We start from the raw sequence: 18271 nt of genomic DNA on the forward strand, positions 1-18271 counted from the left end.
ACTTTTCATTCTGTCTGTGCTGCTGGGCCCTGGTTTTGATCCCTGCTGTCATTTCTTAGGTCCCAGGAAACTGAGGCAGGAGGGTGTGTGTTGAGTGGGTGGGTGGGTGGGGAGGGGCTTGGAAATATTTTCCTTGAGTAAACAGCAACTGATGTGGCTTGCTAGAGACAGAGGTCAAGAAACGCACACACATTCTCGCCTTGTGGCTTTGGTTCTTCCATTGGCGCCTCTGAAAACCAACCCAAGTATCCATTTTTCCAGGCAGGCAGTGCTGAAGAGAGAGATGGTCGTTGTGTGTCCTTGACAGGGAATCCACCAGTCGCTCCATCAGTGAGGAGCTTTCCTTGAGGGGGAAGCTGAAGTCTTATAGCGCAGGGTCCCCCAAACCAGAGCTGATCAGTGAAGCTGTCCCTGAGTCCATGTGGCTTCTGATTGCATAGCCCTGGATTCCTGAGATTCCAGATATTGCAGTAGACTCAACTGCATTTCCTTGCTACTTCCTGTCTCCTCCCTTTTCCTTTGTTTTCACCTTACAGGGCAACGTGGTAAAAGACAGTGAAGAGCTGAGACTGCCTGACTTTAGTCCTGGTTCCTGTTTAACTCCTAGCTGAGTGACCTCAAGCAAACCACCTTGCCCTCTGTTCCCTGTTTGTGAAATGGGGGTATTAAGAATACTTAAGAGTTGCTATAAGGATGCTGTTAGTTAATACTTAAGGGGTGCTTAGAAAAGCACCTCGTACGTGTTTGCTAAATACAATAAAAATTGTGAGTTCAGCAGGTAAATAAGAGAATATTCCCAAGTATCTGGGCTGGAAATAGAGATGAAAGGTTGAATTCTGTGGGTGATAAAATCTCTTCCAATCCTGAGTTTTTATGCTCCTGTGAGGATAATCACTTCTTCAGATTCATACTCGTGGGGTTCCCATTCCCACGTCTGGAAAGTTGCTCCTATGTGGTAAGAACCAAATATTTAAAGCTTCATGCCAAGAAGTCCTGATAAAATGTTTTTTATTTGTACTAGAAATGTTAACTGGTTGAGCTTCCCTGGCAGCTCAGATGGTAAAGAATCTGTCTGCAATGCAGGAGACCCAGGTTTGATCTTGGGTAAGGAAGATCCCCTGGAGAAGGAAATGGCAGTCCACTCCAGTATTCTTGCCTGGAGAAGCCCACGGACAGAGGAGCCTGGTGGGCTACAGACCACTCTGGTGGGCACAGAGTCGGACACAACTGGGTGACTAATACCTAAGTGTTAATTAGGAATTCTTTAATGAGACCTTTACCTGTTCTGGATATGGGTCAGAGGAATGGTGGGTGTAAGTAGTTAGGAAAAATAAGGAGTTTCCTGAAAGCCAAAACTGATCATTAAACTGTTTGAGAAATGAGATACCAGGATCCCAGTGTCAAGTGGGAGCCTCGTTACTACTTGTGCAACTTTTACAATCCCCTTCTCTCTCTGCTTGTCTCTCAGCTGTGAAATAATCGCAGCAGGTTTCTTTTGTATTTGTATTTATTTTTGGCTGTGCCGAGTCTTTGTTGCTGAGTGGGGGCTACTCTTTGTTGGGGTACCAGGACTTCTCATTGCAGTGAGATTCATACCCATGGGGTAGTGGCACACAGGCCAACTGAGGTGGCACATGGGTTCATGGCTCCATGGCATGTGGGGTCGTCCTGGATCAGGCATGGAACCTGTGTCCCCTGCATTGGCAGTCGGATTCTTTAACCACTGGACCACCAGGGATGTCCCCACAGCACGTTTCCTGACCCATCGATGCAAATCAAAGCAAAACAAAATCGTTCAGCTGCAGCAATGACAGGACAGAGCTGATAGAAAAGTCTGTCTCAGAGAACAGAACAAGAAATGGCTTACTTTATGTGAGAATAAAAACACTTAGAAATGATTTGGATGTCTTCATCCCAGGACAGAGTCAGGAAGGCAGCCAGGAAGCCTCAGAGCCTCGTTCTCGAGTGGATTTATTCCACAAGGACCATGCTTCACACCCTGTGGGCTCACAGTGAGCTCGGAGTGAACGTTTTTACCTGCTGTGTGCAACATGAGTGAATGATAGTGCATTTCCTAGCAACTCAACAGCGTACAATAACTCTGATGAATTTTTAGATTAAATATCTGATACTGTGCATCAGTAAAGAATGTTAGCTTTACCTCTATTTTATGAGACACAGAAAGAACTTGTCAAAAAATTACCTAGCGTGTTCTGCCAGCTTGAGACAGCGCCACCTAGTGGATTAGTGGGGGGTAATGTCCTGATGTAGTCTTGGTCAGGATACAATTTTAAGAGGCTATGCTGCAGTCCATGGGTCACAAAGAGTCAGACACAACTGAGTGACTGAATTGAACTGAACTGAAATAACCTGTTTTCTTACATAGAAGCCCTGACTTGCTCTCCTCCCACCTCCCAAACAGTGGGTTCACCAGTTTCTTTGCCACAGGATTCCCTCTGAGTAGCACAACCTGTGCTGAGGCCATTGATCAAAGAACAACGAATGGCAACACTGAGATGATTTCTGTTTGTATTTAAGGGACACCCTCTAAGCTCTGTCTCCAGGAAGGCTTGAGCACAAGGGGTACCATATTAACCATTGATATCAGGGGTCCCCCCCATAGAGCTTAGTGAAATTCATTTTGTGATTTTGTGCCCTCTCAGCCTTCTATTTCTCATCCCAATCCTGTGGTTTCTTTTTTTTTTCCTTAAGGGTTGGACATGATTGCTTTGAGCATAAAGATATAAAGTGATCCAGCATTCACTTCACCACTGCCGGTAGTTATGGGATCTACAGAAGACAGGCCGAGTTAAAATACCCTTTGTATGAAAGTTTATTTTTGCCCTTAACACACAGGCTTGTGATTTACATTTGTGGAGGGAGGAAAAAAAAGACTTGTGCACTACTGGCACATAGCATGTACTCTATCAAAGTTCTTTTTCCAACTTGTTTTCTGGTTCTTAATTTTCAGCCAGAAGGTCCTTCAAATAGTTTTTGGGTGCCAGGTTGAGACTCCCAAAGTGGAAACAGCCTAGAGCTGCCCGCCCCCACCCACCATTTAATGACAGATTTCACTTGGTCTGGGAACTTACGTATAAAGTTATATCTAAGCCTGGGGATAGACATTCCTCATCAGCTTTGGAGAAAGAGCTACAAAGATGAAAGAGATGACAATAACTCAACATGGACACTTACACTAAATAAAGGAACAAAGACCACCAAATACCGGGAGAAGAATCTAGAGAGAGCCGCAGGACACACAACTGATGTTTCCAAACTCTGCCTCTAATCCCTCCATGGACCTGAACTACTGAAATGCTAGATTCAGGAAGCTGTGTCCAGGAGTTCGAGGTGAAAGTCAGTCCTCTGGCTGCTGTTGACTGCTTTCTCAAGGCAGCGGAAAGTGATACCGAGGCCTTTGTGGAGCCCCGTGGTGTGACATGCACAGGGCTGCATAGCTGGCATCTGATATACGTCTCCAAGTCACCATATTAAAATAGTCTTTTGAACTTGGAGGGCTTTTCTTTCCCAAATGATCTTGACCTTGAAATTAAGTATTTCACATATCAAAAAGGACCAAGTTCTTCCATCCGTTGGACAGGACAAGCTAAAGTACCCTTTTTCTCAAAATTCACTTGCTGATGTCTTGACTGAAAAACCTAAGCAGATCGCTGTTGCTATTTCCTTTTCAAAAGAGGTGCAAAACCTGAGGTACAGGTGCTGAGAAGACAGTGATATCCCCCTTAAGCTGGTGAGAAATCTCTCCTCAGGGGCAATTCTGCAATCCTGTTTCTGGAAGCCAGGACTCAACGGATTTGTCTTCGTGATGAAGAGATGATCCTCTGATCTTAAGGCAGGAAGGCTGTCAACACAAAGCTCTGAACAGTACCTTGCTGCTCACCAGTGACATCAAAGCGCGGGGGAGAACAAGGTCTTGGTTTTCCTGAAGACGACTCAGTAGGACCGCAGTGGTTTGGCATAGATTGGCTCCAGGATGTGATGGATTAGAACCAAGAAAAGGCTTCCAAGGAAGGCAGCAGTGAGGAAAGCCAGCAGGACATAGCGGCCAATGAAAAAGGCATCTACAATCTGGAGAAAGAAACATTAAAAGTGAAATTACTGTCACGTCTGCGCCTTGACTGGGCTCAACTGGAATCTCTGATGAGTGGGCCCAGGATCTGTCCATATTCGTACTTCCAGTAACATCCTGCAAATGGATAAGAACCTTTTTCTCAACATGCTGAGCCAGAAATACAAGATAAAGAGAAGCTTCATGAAAAGGTTTAATAAAGTACAGGGAACAAACATAGGCTTGATGTAGGAGATGCATAAACACTCTGAAGGAAAGTTCTTTTCTGTTCTGAAATGAGTTATCTGAAAGAATGAATGAGAACCTTGCTTGCTTGGTCTCAGAAAGGCTTATTTTGTGGCTGTCAATTTTTCATTATGGAGAACTTTAAACATGTATAAAAACACAATAGTATAGTAATCCCCCACATACTCAAGATTCAAACCCCCATTCCATCAACCCATGGCCAACTTAGGAGGGGTCATTTTCAAAATGACAACGGGACCCTAAAACTTTTACCAGAGGAGTTCTGAACCCTAACATAACCCAGCAATCCAAGGGCTGGGGAAATGGCCATTTACCTGCGGTCCTGAAACACTAAGAGGAAAGGAAACTTGTCCCAGTTTGTACAGTTGGCTGCCTGGCAACCAGCCGTAATTGAGGCCAGAGCTGCTGGTCTTTGCTGACAGAGGCCTGTCATTCATATTGGCTCTTCTCACTTGTCTACCGTTCACTGCTGGAACTCTGTTTTCCACAGATCCAACGGGTGCTGCCTAAGTTTGGGCAGGAAAAAGCAGTTTAATCTACAGACTTAACAGAGCAGGAACACAAACCAAGTGACCAGGGACATTGCAACTTCCCGAAGCTTTCAGAACCTAGTACCTGAAGACATTCCCAAATACCTGCAGGGCTGTGGTTGATGGGATAATGGCCCTACAATGTCCACATCCTGATCTCCAGAAACTCTGAATGGGTTAAATTGCATGACAAAGGAGAATTAAGGTTGTAGATGGAATTACAGTTGTTAATCCATTGACCTTAAATAGGGAGACTGTCCATTCTCTGTCCATACCTCTGTGCCTCTATTCCTGCCCTGCAAACAGGTTCATCTGTATCATTTTTCTGGATTTCACATATATGCGTTAATATACGATATTTGTTTTTCTCTTTCTGACTCAGTTCGTGCTGTATGACAGACTCTGGGTCCATCCTTGTCTCTACAAATGCCTTACCTTTGTTCCTTTTTAGGGGTAATAATGTTCCATTGTATTTATGTTTTGGGGGGAAGTAGAGAGTAGGACAAACTGGGAGGTTGGGATTGACATATATTCACCACCATGTGTAAAACAGACAGCTAGTGGGAAGCCGCTCTATAGCACAGGGAGTTTTGACGCTCTGTGATGACCCAGAGGAGTGGGATGGGGGTGGGGTGGGAGGGAGGTCCAAGAGGGAGGGGATATCTGTGTACATACGGCTGATTCACGTCACTGCACAGCGGAATCTAACACATCATAAAGTAATTATACTCCAATAAAAAAATAAGGAGGCTGGCCTGAACTGTTTAATACATGTGGCCCAGTGTAATCACAGGGCTCTTCAGAAGACGTTGAGGGAGGCGGGAGAGAGGGTCAGAGACACAGAGATGTGAGGATGGAGGCAGACACAGAGAGATGCTATTTTGCTGTCTCTGAAGAGGGAGCAAGAGGTCCACAAGCCCAAGGGTGGCCCCTGGAAGCGGAAAAGGCAAGGAAACATTTCTCCCCAGAACCTCCAGAAAGAAAGACAGCCCTGCCAACCCCTTGATTTTAGCCCAAGGAGGCTGATTTTGGGATTCTAGCCTGTGGAACTCTAAGATAGTAAATGACTGTTGTAGGCCACTGATCTTGCAGTAATTTGTTACAGCAGCAGTAGGAAACTAATACAGCAGAGATGCACAAAGCACCTGTCAAGTCCAAGCTCTGCTGTGATCACTGAGATCCAAGGACACCAGGGGAGAGAGCTGCTCTGGAGATTACCCCAACAGCCAGCTTACAACAAAGGTCAGTTGGATGAAACGGCTCTGACATGACTTTGGCCTTGGCTCCAGGACTGAACACGTCTCTCGCGGGCTACATGTTTGCTCGTTCGACACGGCTCACTTTTTAATTAGCCAATTAGCAGGCCTTGGGTATGGAAGGCCCAGGCCATGTATTATTGATACAGTATTGAGCCGGGCTGCTTACAGGGGCTGGGACTCCAAACCTGAGAATGAGAACTCCAGTCTCTGCTGGCCGCACTGATGAACAGATTTTGCTCTAAAGGCTGATCTGCTCTCCTGGTCTGAAACTGGGTCTGAAACTCACATGACAGAGCAAAGAGGGAAGAGGGATTGAGTTCAAGACAGGGTTTGCTCTGGGCCCTTCTTCCAATGTCCACATCCCCAGTGATTCAAAAATACCCAGACTTCATCGCTTTCCCCATTTAAGACAGGGAAACTGGTCACCGTCCTGGCATGGTCAGAGTGGTTTGTCAGATGCTGACCAAAAAACCCAGCAGGTATGAAAACAGCGCCTTAGTTTTGTGTGGCTAAGTATTATTTCCCTTGGAATTTTCAGAATGAATTTCTTCCCTTTTACCATGGTCAGTCCTACACAGTGCTAGAAAGGGGTGCCAAGTCTAGTTCAGAAGTTATAACATAGGTTTGCATACTGTTGTCTGGTGTCAAAACAGTTGCCTTTAAACTCTCGGTGATGGCCCCTGATATTCTGCTGGGTCCCCAGTATGAAGGTATTGAAGACAGGCCTCAGCTTGCATCCTTGCTCGGCCTCTTCCTGGGTAAGGTACCCTAGCCCCTCCCAGCCTTAGCATCCTGACCTATGAAACAGGACACTAACGGTACCTGTGTCGTGCTACTTAGGGTTGTCCTGAGGTTTGAATGAGAGCATGTAAATAACATGCTTAGCACAGGACCCCACACATAGTGATGCCTTAAACAGTGTTAGCTATTATCACCATTACTTCTTTTTTGTTTGTTTTTTTTTTCTTTTTGGTGATGTGGAGCATTTTTAAAGTCTTTATTGAATTTATTACAACACTGTTTTGATTTTTTGGCCACGAGGCATGTGGGATCTTAGTTACCTGATCAGGGATTGGATCAGGGAAGGTGAAGTCTTAACCATTGGACCTCCAAGGAAGTGCCACCATTATAGCTTAAAAAATTAAAATAGCGGAAAGAAGTTGCTAGAAGGAGTAATGGGCCACAGGATGTCAAGACTGTAGAGATTATCAAGACTGTAGAGATCTGAAACCATGGTAAAGCCAGAGCCCCAGTCAGGAAGGAACCAGGATGGGGGGCGTCTATGAGAGAGATGATAAAACTCCATTTACACAGGTAGGTGCTGGAAGATCCGGTTCTGGAAATGAGGCCGGAAGGGACTCCCCGAAGGCTGTGAGTGTGAAGTGCATCTCTGGCTACACTGTCCACGCTCCGCAGCGGTGTTCCTCCCTCCCCTCTGCTCTTCTCTATAGAGAATACTCCCTCCTCACCGCCAGCGGGAAAATCCAAACACACGATGAAAAACCATGTCGATTAGCGCCTCAGGGCACTACCTAAGTGTCACCTGGGATCGGAGTTTCGGAGCCCAGGCGACCAGGAGTGGGAGCCTGCCTGCTCGTCTCTGGCCCCACGGTAATGCTCGCTCAGAAGCCAAATCCAGGCAAACAGCTGCCTCGAGGTGTTGCCAGTGGGCACGGAAACAAGCAGGAGGGAGTTTAAAATTCACCCTGAGCCGCCCCCATGCCCCATCCTGGTTTCAACTTTATAATTTTTTGAACACACTTTAGCCCTCCTGGCATTGGGGACCACGCGGGGCAGGGCAGAGGTCTAGACCAGGAGAAAGAGGACGACAAAACAAACCCAGGTTTTTACCTTCATCTCTGCCTCAGGGGCTGGGGCGTCACTGGCTCGAGGGAAGAGCAACAGAACGGCTGTGATGATCAGAGCACCGAGGAACACGAAAACGGCAGAGAACCTGTGGCCCAAAGACAGGGGGTTAACAGCACGGTTTCGTGTTAGGCTGCGCCTGGCTTTGCCCTGGGGCCCATATTCTGTCTCGATCCACTAACAGGGCCCAGTGTGCTGCACCAGCGCCACAGGAATTCAGAAACGTTTCCCCTTCCTCCCAAAACCCGTCTTCCCAGACAGGCACCAGCAGAACGCATTCCTGTTATTCCCGGGAGTTCCAAGTCCCTAAGAATGGGAATTGGTGGGATTTTTGAAATTTATTTTTAATTGGAGGGTAATTGCTTTACAATGCTGTGTTGGTTTCTAACATACAACAAGGTGAATCAGCTTTATGTACACATCTATCCCCTCCCTCTTAAGCCTTCCACATCTCCCCGCTCTAGGTCAGCACAGAGCACCGAGCTGGGCTCCCTGTTATACAGCAGCTTCCCACGAGTCAGTTTTACACACAGAAGTGTATATATGCCAACCGTACTCTGTCAGGAATAGGTAGCTTTTATTTTGACCTCTGTGTGGTCACATGGAAACCCGAAGTGGTCCTTCCCTGATCCCCCACTGCTGGGTTTGAAACCAAAAACCTTTAGTAAATGCTGTAACTTGTTTTGTACCTACACAATCTGGCCAGGGAGGATGACTCTACAGTGTCCTTAAGAGTCAGCTTATGCTCTGATTCTTTAAGTCAACACCAGCCCAAGTCATCCACGACCCTTCAGCTTCCCGGGGCCCTGGGCTGGAGCCTCAGGGGCTGGACCCAGCACCTGCCATGAATCTCACCAATTAAGAAACATGCACACGCGTGACCCCAAGAAACTCAAGCGACAGCAAAAGCAGATTCTCTTTTCATCTCCCATGTCCTCATCTCCTGTGTGCTGCGAGCTGACATGTACCCCCTCCCTTCTCCTCCCACCTCTGCTTCCGAGTATAAATAACACAGTCAGTGCTTATGATAAAGAGGTTAAAATGCAACTCCTTCCAACTGCCGGTAATGACAATGAGCTCCTGAATTCTAAATGTTTCATGAGCTTCAGCGATTTCGCATCTGATTGCTTTTAGCTCGGACTCCCAGCTAGAGAGAAGGCCTTACCTCGCTGCCCCCGAGGCTCTGGACAGCAGGGCACACAGCAGCAGCACCAACACCCAGAGCAGGGCGAGGATGAACACGCCCGGCCCCACGCCGAGCACCGTGCCGGCCATGCGCAGCACAGCACCGGGCACAGTGCGACGAGCTGGTCCTGCTGTTAGCGGTGCTGCTGCGCTTCTCGGTGCTCCTGGGTTTCCTAGGGGGTGACACACAAAGTCTGAATTCATTCTGGGAAACTTCTGATGATTGGGGTGGGAGGAGGATTCATCAATGCAGGTCTTAATAGGTCTCTCTCAGAAACTGACAGATCAAGCAGCTAAGAATAAACCCTTGACAGAGGATATACAAATGGCCAATATATATGTGAAAAGTGCTCAACTTCATTAATCGCTCACTTCAGTTCAGTTGCTCAGTTGTGTCCAACTCTTTGCGACCCCATGAACTGCAGCACGCCAGGCCTCCCTGTCCATCACCAGCTCCCGGAGTTCACTCAAACTCACGTCCATTGAGTTGGTGATGCCATCCAGCCATCTCATCCTCTGTCATCCCCTTCTCCTCCTGCCCTCAATCTTTCCCAGCATCAGGGTCTTTTCAAATGAGTCAGCTCTTTGCATCAGGTGGCCAAAGTATTGGAGTTTCAGCTTTAGCATCAGTCCTTCCATTGAACACCCAGGACTGATCTCCTTTAGAATGGACTAGTTGGATCTCCCTGCAGTCCAAGGGACTCTCAAGAGTCTTCTCCAACACCACAGTTCAAAAGCATCAATTCTTCGGCGCTCAGCTTTCTTCACAGTCCAACTCTCACATCCATACATGACCACTGGAAAAACCACAGCCTTAACTAGATGGACCTTTGTTGGCAAAGTAATGTCTCTGCTTTTGAATATGCTGTCTAGGTTGGTCATAACTCTCCTTCCAAGGAGTAAGCATCTTTTAATTTCATGGCTGCAGTCACCATCTGCAGTGATCTTGGAGCCCAGAAAAATAAAAAGTCAGCCACCATTTCCACTGTTTCCCCATCTATTTGCCATGAAGTGATGGGACCAGATACCATGATCTTAGTTTTCTGAATGTTGAGCTTTAAGCCAACTTTTTCACTCTCTTCTTTTACCTTTATCAAGAAGCTCTTTAGATCTTCTTCACTTTCTGCCATAAGGGTGGTGTCATCTGCATATCTGAGGTTATTGATATTTCTCCTGGCAATCTTGATTCCAGCTTGTGTTTTATCCAGCCTAGAGTTTCTCATGATGTACTCTGCATATAAGTTAAATAAGTAGCGTGACAATATACAGCCTTGACGTACTCCTTTCCCGATTTGGAACCAGTCTGTTGTTCCATGTCCAGTTCTAACTGTTGCTTCCTGACTTGCATACAGGTTTCTCAAGAGGCAGGTCAGATGGTCTGGTATTCCCATCTCCTTCATTAGAAAACTGGAAATAAAATACAGTACCTCTAGACACTTACCAGAATGGCTAAAATGAAAATGATGGACAACTCCAAGTGTTGACCAAAATGTGGAGAAACTGGAAGCCTTGTACTCTGCTGGTGAGAGTGTAAGTTCTTATTAGCACTTTGGAGACTCTTTGGCTATATCTAATAAAGCTAAATATGTGAACCCTAGATCCAGCTGTTCTCTTGCTGGGTGTGTCCCCAACAGACATGTCATAAGTTCACTAAAAGATGCACAGAAGTTCAGGGCAGACCTATTAGAAATAGTTACAAACTGAAATGACCTAAATATACCTCAACTGAATAGATAAGGTGAGCTTTCTCAGGTGGCACTAGTGTTAAAGAATCTTCCTGCTAATGCAGGAGATGCAGAAGACCCAGGTTCGATCCCTGGGTCGGGAAGATCCCCTGGAGGAGCAAATTGCAACCCATTCCAGTATTCTTGCCTGGAAAATTCCATGGACAGAGGAGCCTTGTGGGCTACAGTCCTTAGGGTTGCAAAGAGTTGGTATTATAGATACAATTTATTCATTCATACAATGAAAGAGTAAAAAGAAGTAAGAATGAACAGACCACAACTATATCCAGCAATGTGGGTAAGTTTTGAAAATATTAAATATAAAAAGCTAGAGGCAAAAGAGTTCACACTGTGTAATAACATGTATATAATGTTCAAAAACAGTTCAAACTAATTTGGGGGTTAGAAGTCAGGAGTGTGGTTGCCGTGAAGAAAGAAGTGACTAAAGGGGCTTCTGGGGTACTTATGAAATTTTGTTTCTTCAGCTAGATGTGGGTTACACAGCTTTGTTAATTCTGCTAAACTGTATCTAGCTGTACACGTCTGATTTGCATATTTTTCATTATGTGTCTTTTACTCTTCCAAAAAAAGTTTACTTCAAAGCAAGTCTGAAGAGACATACCAGACAAATGTAATATATGGGCCTTGTTTGGTTCCTGACTCAAACAAACCTGCTATACAAAACCTTTTATGAGATGACTGGAGAAATCTGAACAGTATCTGGGAAAAATTTGATGATGTTAGGGAATCACTGTTTATTTTTTAAGTGAAAAATAATGTTTTTTTTAATGTGATGATGTGGTTATATTACAAAAGATTACTTTTAATATACAAATACACAAACACACACAACACAAATAATAGAAAATGATGTCTAAGAATTTTATAATCATCTAGGACAGAGGAGAAAGGGGTCAATATAAAACAAGGCTAGTCCTGAATTCACTGTTGAAGCTGGAGTGGTGAATATATGAATTTTCCTACACTGTTTCCTATACTTTTGAATATATTTGAAACTTTTGCAATAAAAGGGTTGTGTGTATGAATAAGAATATATGGGGAAGTAGGAATAAATCCAACAAAAGATGTGAAGATTTTTATGGCAAAAAGTATAAAACTTTATTCAAAGATATATATATATATATATATATTTTTTTTTTTAAAGGCCTGAATAGAGAAATAACCCCTGTTCCTGAAAGGATGAGATGGTTTAATATTTAAACTCAATTTTCCTTAAGTTATCAGCTCAATGCAATTCTAACCAAAATCTCAAAATCGTTTTTTATGGAACTTGAAAACCAATCCTAAATTCACATGCAAAAGCAAAAACCCAAGAATAGCAAAAACAATTTTGGGAACTAGGATGGAAAACTCGCCTTTCATGTTACCAACTGCCGCAAGACACATTATAGAACCACGGTAATTAAAACAGCGTGATAGTGGCATAGAGACACATGGGCCAGTGGAACAAAACAGAAAGCCCAGAAGCAGAGCCACGCATTCAGGAGAACTTTGCACAGGACAGAGTTGGCTTTATAGTCAATGGGTAGAGGATTTTATAGACAGTGTTGGGATACGTGATTATCCAATCAGACAATAATAAAACCAGATCTCTGCTTTATATCATACGCACAAGCCAATTTTAAATGGAAAGTTATTCGTAATAAAACAGCATATGTTTAAATATACAAACGTTCAGGCTGACTACACTAGAATACGTAATGAAGGACTGTACTCAGATGCTCGCACCTAAACTTAGAATCGGCATGAATGCAAAAACTACAAATGCAGGCTGATGCAGGTGTGTTTTACAGCAGCTCAAATACCACGGGCTGGGCTGCCTTCACTTACGGGGTTTTCTACAGTGATGAACGACTCTGTTAAGAGTTCCAAACTACAAATAAGTATAATTTCCCCCTGATTTACATTAGAGTTGCATTCCTGGAAATTTTACTATGTTCAACTGTGCCAAAAGATACATTATGCTTATATAAAAAATGGAGTTAGATTCTGGGTTCATATTAGAAATGAGTAACCTGTGAGACACTTGGGATGTTTTGCAGGATGAAGGACAATTCTTCATGGTGAGGGGCTGTCCAGTGTATCACGGGACTTCCAGCAGCCCCAGTCCTGCTCTGTAAACCCTAGGAGTGCCTCCAAAATCACACTAATAACCAAAGGTGCCCTCACAAACTCCAAATGACCAAAGGGGCAGTTCAGTTCAGTTCAGTCGCTCAGTCGTGTCCGACTCTTTGCGACCCCATGAACCACAACACGCCAGGCCTCCATGTCCATCACCAACTCCCGGAGTCCACCCAAACCCATATCCATCGAGTCGGTGATGCCATCCAACCATCTCATCCTTTGTCATCCCCTTCTCCTCCTGCCCTCAATCTTTCCCAGCATCAGGGTCTTTTCAAATGAGTCAGCTCTTTGCGTCAGGTAGCCCAAGTACTGGAGTTTCAGCTTCAACATCAGTCCTTCCAATGAACACCCAGGACCGATCTCCTTTAGGATGGACTGGTTGGATTTCCTTGCAGTCCAAGGGACTCTCAAGAGTCTTCTCCAACACCACAGTTCAAAAGCATCAATTCTTCGGCGCTCAGCTTTCTTTATAGTCCAACTCTCACATCCGTACATGACCACTGGAAAAACCATAGCCTTGACTAGACGGACATTATTTGTTGGCAAAGTAATGTCTCTACTTTTGAATATGCTGTCTAGGTTGGTCATAACTTTCCTTTCAAAGAGTAAGCATCTTTTAATTTCATAGCTGCAGTCACCATCTGCAGTCATCTTGGAGCCCAGAAAAATAAAGTCAGCCACCATTTCCACTGTTTCCCCATCTATCTGCCATAAGTGATGGGACCGGATGCCATGATCTTGGTTTTCTGAACGTTGAGCTTTAAGCCAACTTTTCACTCTCCTCTTTCATTTTCATCAAGAGGCTCTTTAGTTCTTCTTCACTTTCTGCCATAAGGGTGATGTCATCTGCGTATCTGAGGTTATTGATATTTCTCCCGGCAATCTTGACTCCAGCTTGTGCTTCCTCCAGCCCAGCGTTTCTCATGATGTACTCTGCATATAAGTGCCACTGCCTTAAAGAACCATGTGGAGGTTTAGTCACTAAGTCACATTTGACTCTTGCAACCCCATGGACTGTAGCCTGCCAGGATCTCCTGTCCATGGGATTCTCCAGGCAAGAACTGGAGTGGGTTGCCATTTCCTTCTTCAGGGGATCTTCCCGACCCAGGGATTGAACCTGGGTGTCCTGCATTGCAGGCAGAGTCTTCCCCAACTGAGCTATGAGAGAAGCCCAAGCCTAGATAAATAAACTCTGGCATAAACAGATGTGAACAAAGGTGTTCATGATAGCAAAACATCTGAGAAAATCTAAATGTCCATCAGTAGGGGGAGGGGTATTATATACTCATGACAACTTAAAATCAATGAACTTGAGCTAGCTGTACTGACATGAATGTATCTACTGGTTTGGCCAAAAAGTGTGTTCCATAACATCTTATGGAAAAACACAAATGATCTTTTTGGCCAACCCAAAAAAAACAATATTGAGTCTAAAAGCAAGCTGCAGAACGAAGCCCACAACACTATACTATTTGTATCTTTAAAATTAAAAAAATACCTAAATCATTATATATTTATGACATACACATATGCAGTAAACATAAAACCATGGGCATAAATGGCACAAAACAATTTCAGGAGATTGTATGTCTCTGGGGAGGGAGGAAGGAAGGAGAATGGGGCCAGGAGAGAGAACAAAGGGATCTGAACTAAATCTGTGATGGTTTATTTCTTGAAAATAAAAAACTTAAGCAGATGAGCAGAAAAAAGTTAATGTTTATTAATCTAGTTGTTTGTGCATAGGTCTTTGTTATAATTTCCTGGGCAATATTCACTGTTTTTGAAATTTTTGAGATAAATATTAATTTTTAAAAAGGTAATTGGTAGCAGGGTACATATGAGCTGAGATCAGAGAACAGAGACTAGTGACCAGTTAGGAGACTACTGCAATTCTCCAGATAAGAGATGAGGCAGGTCTGGGCTTCATCTTAGCTGTGCAAATGGGAAGGGGCTTAGGAAGGTGGCATTAGAGGTGACTCAGGTTTCCTGCTTGGTTGACTGTACTGCCCTTAGCAAGATAACTAGTTAAGTGCAGTTGCTGCTGTTTTGGATATTACGTAAATTACCTGTAAGACTTGTACCAACTCTAACACCTAGAATACAGGGCAAATGGTACTTGAAGCTGGTATCATTAGAAATATTGCCCTTCACTCCTCCAGAGAAACATGGAAGTTCATGAGACACTGGGTTCTGTACATGGGACAGCTTTCAAGTATTGAGATGAATATCCCCAACCTCCTATAAGAATGAAGTTTGTCACTTCATAACCAAAAAACCATACATTTTCTTACTAAGCATAGAAAGGAAGGGCTGGATAAAGTACAGAATGTTTTTGTGGGGAAAGAGTGAACATCTAGTCAGTTTATCTTGTTAACTGAGTGTGGGCATAATGCTTGTGATTATTTCCCTTATTGGAATAGCTAAATTATTGAGTAAAGCTTGATTTAAAAAAATATAAAAAGAATTTTCCAGGCAAGAATATGGGAGTGGGTTACCATTTCCTTCCCCAAGGGATCTTCCCAATCCACTGATCGCACTGGTGTCTCTGTGTCTCCTGTACTGGCAGGTGGACTCTTTACCACTGTGCCACCTGGGAAGCCTCTTATTTAATATTCAAGGCTTTTTCAACCCTCTTCTAAGAATTGGGCTTCCCTGGTGGTTAGCCATCTTCCTCAGATGGTAAAAAAATCTGCCTGCAATGCAGAAGACCCGGGTTCGATCCCTGGGTCAGGAAGATCCCCTGGGGAAGGGAATGGCTACCCATTCTCCAGTATTCTTGCCTGGAGAATTCCATGGACAGAGAAGCCTTAGAGCTACAGTCCATAAGGTCGCAAAGAGTCAGACATGACTTAGTGACGGAGCATGCAGGCACTATGGAAGACAGTATGGAGATTCCTCAAAATATTAAGAATACAACTACCAAAAACCCCAGCTATCCCATTTCTGGGCATTTATCTAAAGAACATGAAAACACCCATTTGAAAAGATATATGTGACTCTGTGTTCACCACAGCATTATTTACAATATCTAAAATATGGAAACAAGTTCAGTGCCCATCAACAGGTGAATGGATAAAGAAGTTGGGTGTATATATATATATATATATATATATAGAGAGAGAGAGAGAGAGAGAGAAATAGATACACGTGAAGTGAAAGTGTTAGTCTCTCAATCGTGTCCAACTCTTTGGGACCCTGTGGACTACAGCCCTCCAGGGTCTTCTGTCCATGGAATTCTCCAGGCCAAGAATATTGGAGTGGGTAGTCATTCCTTTCTCCAGGGGATCTTCCCAACCCAGGGATCAAACCCTGGTCTCCCGCATTGAGGGTAGATTCTTTACCGTTTGAGCCACCAATATATATACATATATAAAATGGAACATTATTGAACCATTAAAAAAGATGAAATCTTGCCAGGCCAACATGAATCGCTCTTAAGGCTAAGTGAAGTAAGTGGAGAAAGACAAATACCACATAATTTCACTCATACTAGGAATAAACAAACAAAAATGAACAAAGCAAACCAAAACAAGAGGGAGATCCAGAGAACAGAGCAGTGGTTATCAGAGGAGACTGTAGGGAGGATACCAAATGGCTAAAGGGGATCAACTGTAGGGTGATTGACAGAAACTAAATTTTTGGTGGTGAGCACTCTGATGCTGGGAGAGATTGGGGGCAGGAGGAGAAGGGGACAACAGAGGATGAGATGGCTGGATGGCATCACCGACTCGATGGACATTGAGTATGAGTGAACTCCGGGAGTTGGTGATGGACAGGGAGGCCTGGTGTGTTGCAGTTCATGGGGTCACAAAGAGTCAGACAAGACTGAGAGACTGAACTGAACTGAACATTGTAGAGCATATAGAGATGGAAATACAATGTTGTACACATGAAACATACAATGTTATAAACCAATGTTACCTCAATAAAAAGTAAGTCTTAAAGAAAAACGAGAATAGGTTACAGTAGTGAACTGTTTCTGGAGGGTTCCTTTTCATTTTCCTTTACAGCTGTTCCAAGTCTTCAAAAATAATTGGGTGGGAGAGGGTGAACTTTCACACTTTTTTCTACTTTAAACACTTCAATATGGTTTGAATTTTAAAATATTAGGATAATGCCTCTACTCTTGTAATGAAATCAAATGCAAGTCTGGGAAAAAATCAATTGCCATACTACCAAAATAACACCGATATGGCATCATCTCTTCACACGATGAATAGAAAAGGAAGATCAGTGGATCCAGATTACATCCTTCCACCTTTTTTCCTGGGTGCTGTTGCTATTTGAAAGTGCGTAACCACAGCCTGTCTGTCATCCACACCGCCCGGGGACCCCCAGCAGGCAGCCCTTACAGTGCTGGAGAGTGAACAATTTCCCTGCCCAGTCGCTGATTCAAACCGGCCACAGGAAAACAGTTCCCCCCAGGTCTCATCTTCAGAATGTTCGCCTGGCCACTTCCCAGTAGTTGGGAGAGAAATTAAGGTTTTGATCACGAGATTTCCCCCGTTTCAGCATCTACTGGCCGCCGCACCTCGGGTGGAGATTAGCGGTGATGCTAGTCTGAGAGATCCCTGCCCCGCCATCGCTCCCAGCCTTATTCCAGCCCCTCGTCAGCCACAACCCCGTACGATTCTCTCTCCTCTCTTCAGCCGTCCCTATTTTTCTCACCTCCACCCCGCTCACCTGGCTTCGCATCTCCCAGGTCCCATACTCACGCCTCTCAGCCCAGCCAGTTTCAGCCCACAGGGGCTTGCTACTCAGGACGAATCACAAGTGGGCTTTCATCTAGGAGATTCTGGATTGGCTAATCAGCGCCACTCTTTTAACTGCAGAATTTCCCCTCATTTGCTTACGCCGCCGCAGCTCCAGGCAACACGGAGCGTGGTGGGTGGGCACGTCGCCCTCCGTTACGCACTCTAATTGGTCGATGGCTGCGGGTCCTGGGACAGGCCTCAACTTCGATTGAATAGAGGTCGTCCTGGCTCCCCGCGCTCGCCCCACCCCGTTGTCAATCACACCATCCCTTAGGTAACCCACGGGACCATTGGTCAGTCCCGCCGGAGGGCGGGTTGTTGGGCGGAAGAGAACTGCTTATAACTCCTTCCGCGCTGTTACCATGGAGACAGCACAGCTGGTGTGAGACCCAGAGCCCAGGCAACCCCTTAGCGCCTGTTGAAGTCTAGTGGGTATCACAGTTCAAGTCCTACTGGCTCCGTGGACCAAAGG

At 44.7% G+C, this 18271-nt stretch overlaps 1 protein-coding gene across 2 annotated transcripts; it reads right to left on the bottom strand.

The window, feature by feature from the left end:
- Positions 1-2809: 2809 nt before the first annotated feature.
- TMEM218 (transmembrane protein 218) lies at positions 2810-17846 on the bottom strand. Of its 2 annotated transcripts, none has more exons than XM_040255803.1 (4): positions 17729-17846; positions 9157-9349; positions 7977-8079; positions 2810-4089 (listed from the first exon to the last, which is right to left on the bottom strand). In XM_040255803.1, exons 2-4 carry the CDS (start codon positions 9264-9266, stop codon positions 3955-3957), a joined length of 348 nt encoding a protein of 115 aa, XP_040111737.1. In that variant the 5' UTR covers positions 9267-9349; positions 17729-17846; the 3' UTR covers positions 2810-3954. The 2 variants fall into 2 exon arrangements, with proteins under 2 accessions (XP_040111737.1, XP_040111736.1); XM_040255802.1 differs by having other exon boundaries at positions 17714-17846.
- Between the last annotated feature and the right edge of the window lie 425 nt (positions 17847-18271).

This window comes from Oryx dammah, unplaced genomic scaffold (genome assembly GCF_014754425.2).
Source record: "Oryx dammah isolate SB20612 unplaced genomic scaffold, SCBI_Odam_1.1 HiC_scaffold_15, whole genome shotgun sequence".
Taxonomy (NCBI): Eukaryota; Metazoa; Chordata; class Mammalia; order Artiodactyla; family Bovidae; genus Oryx; species Oryx dammah.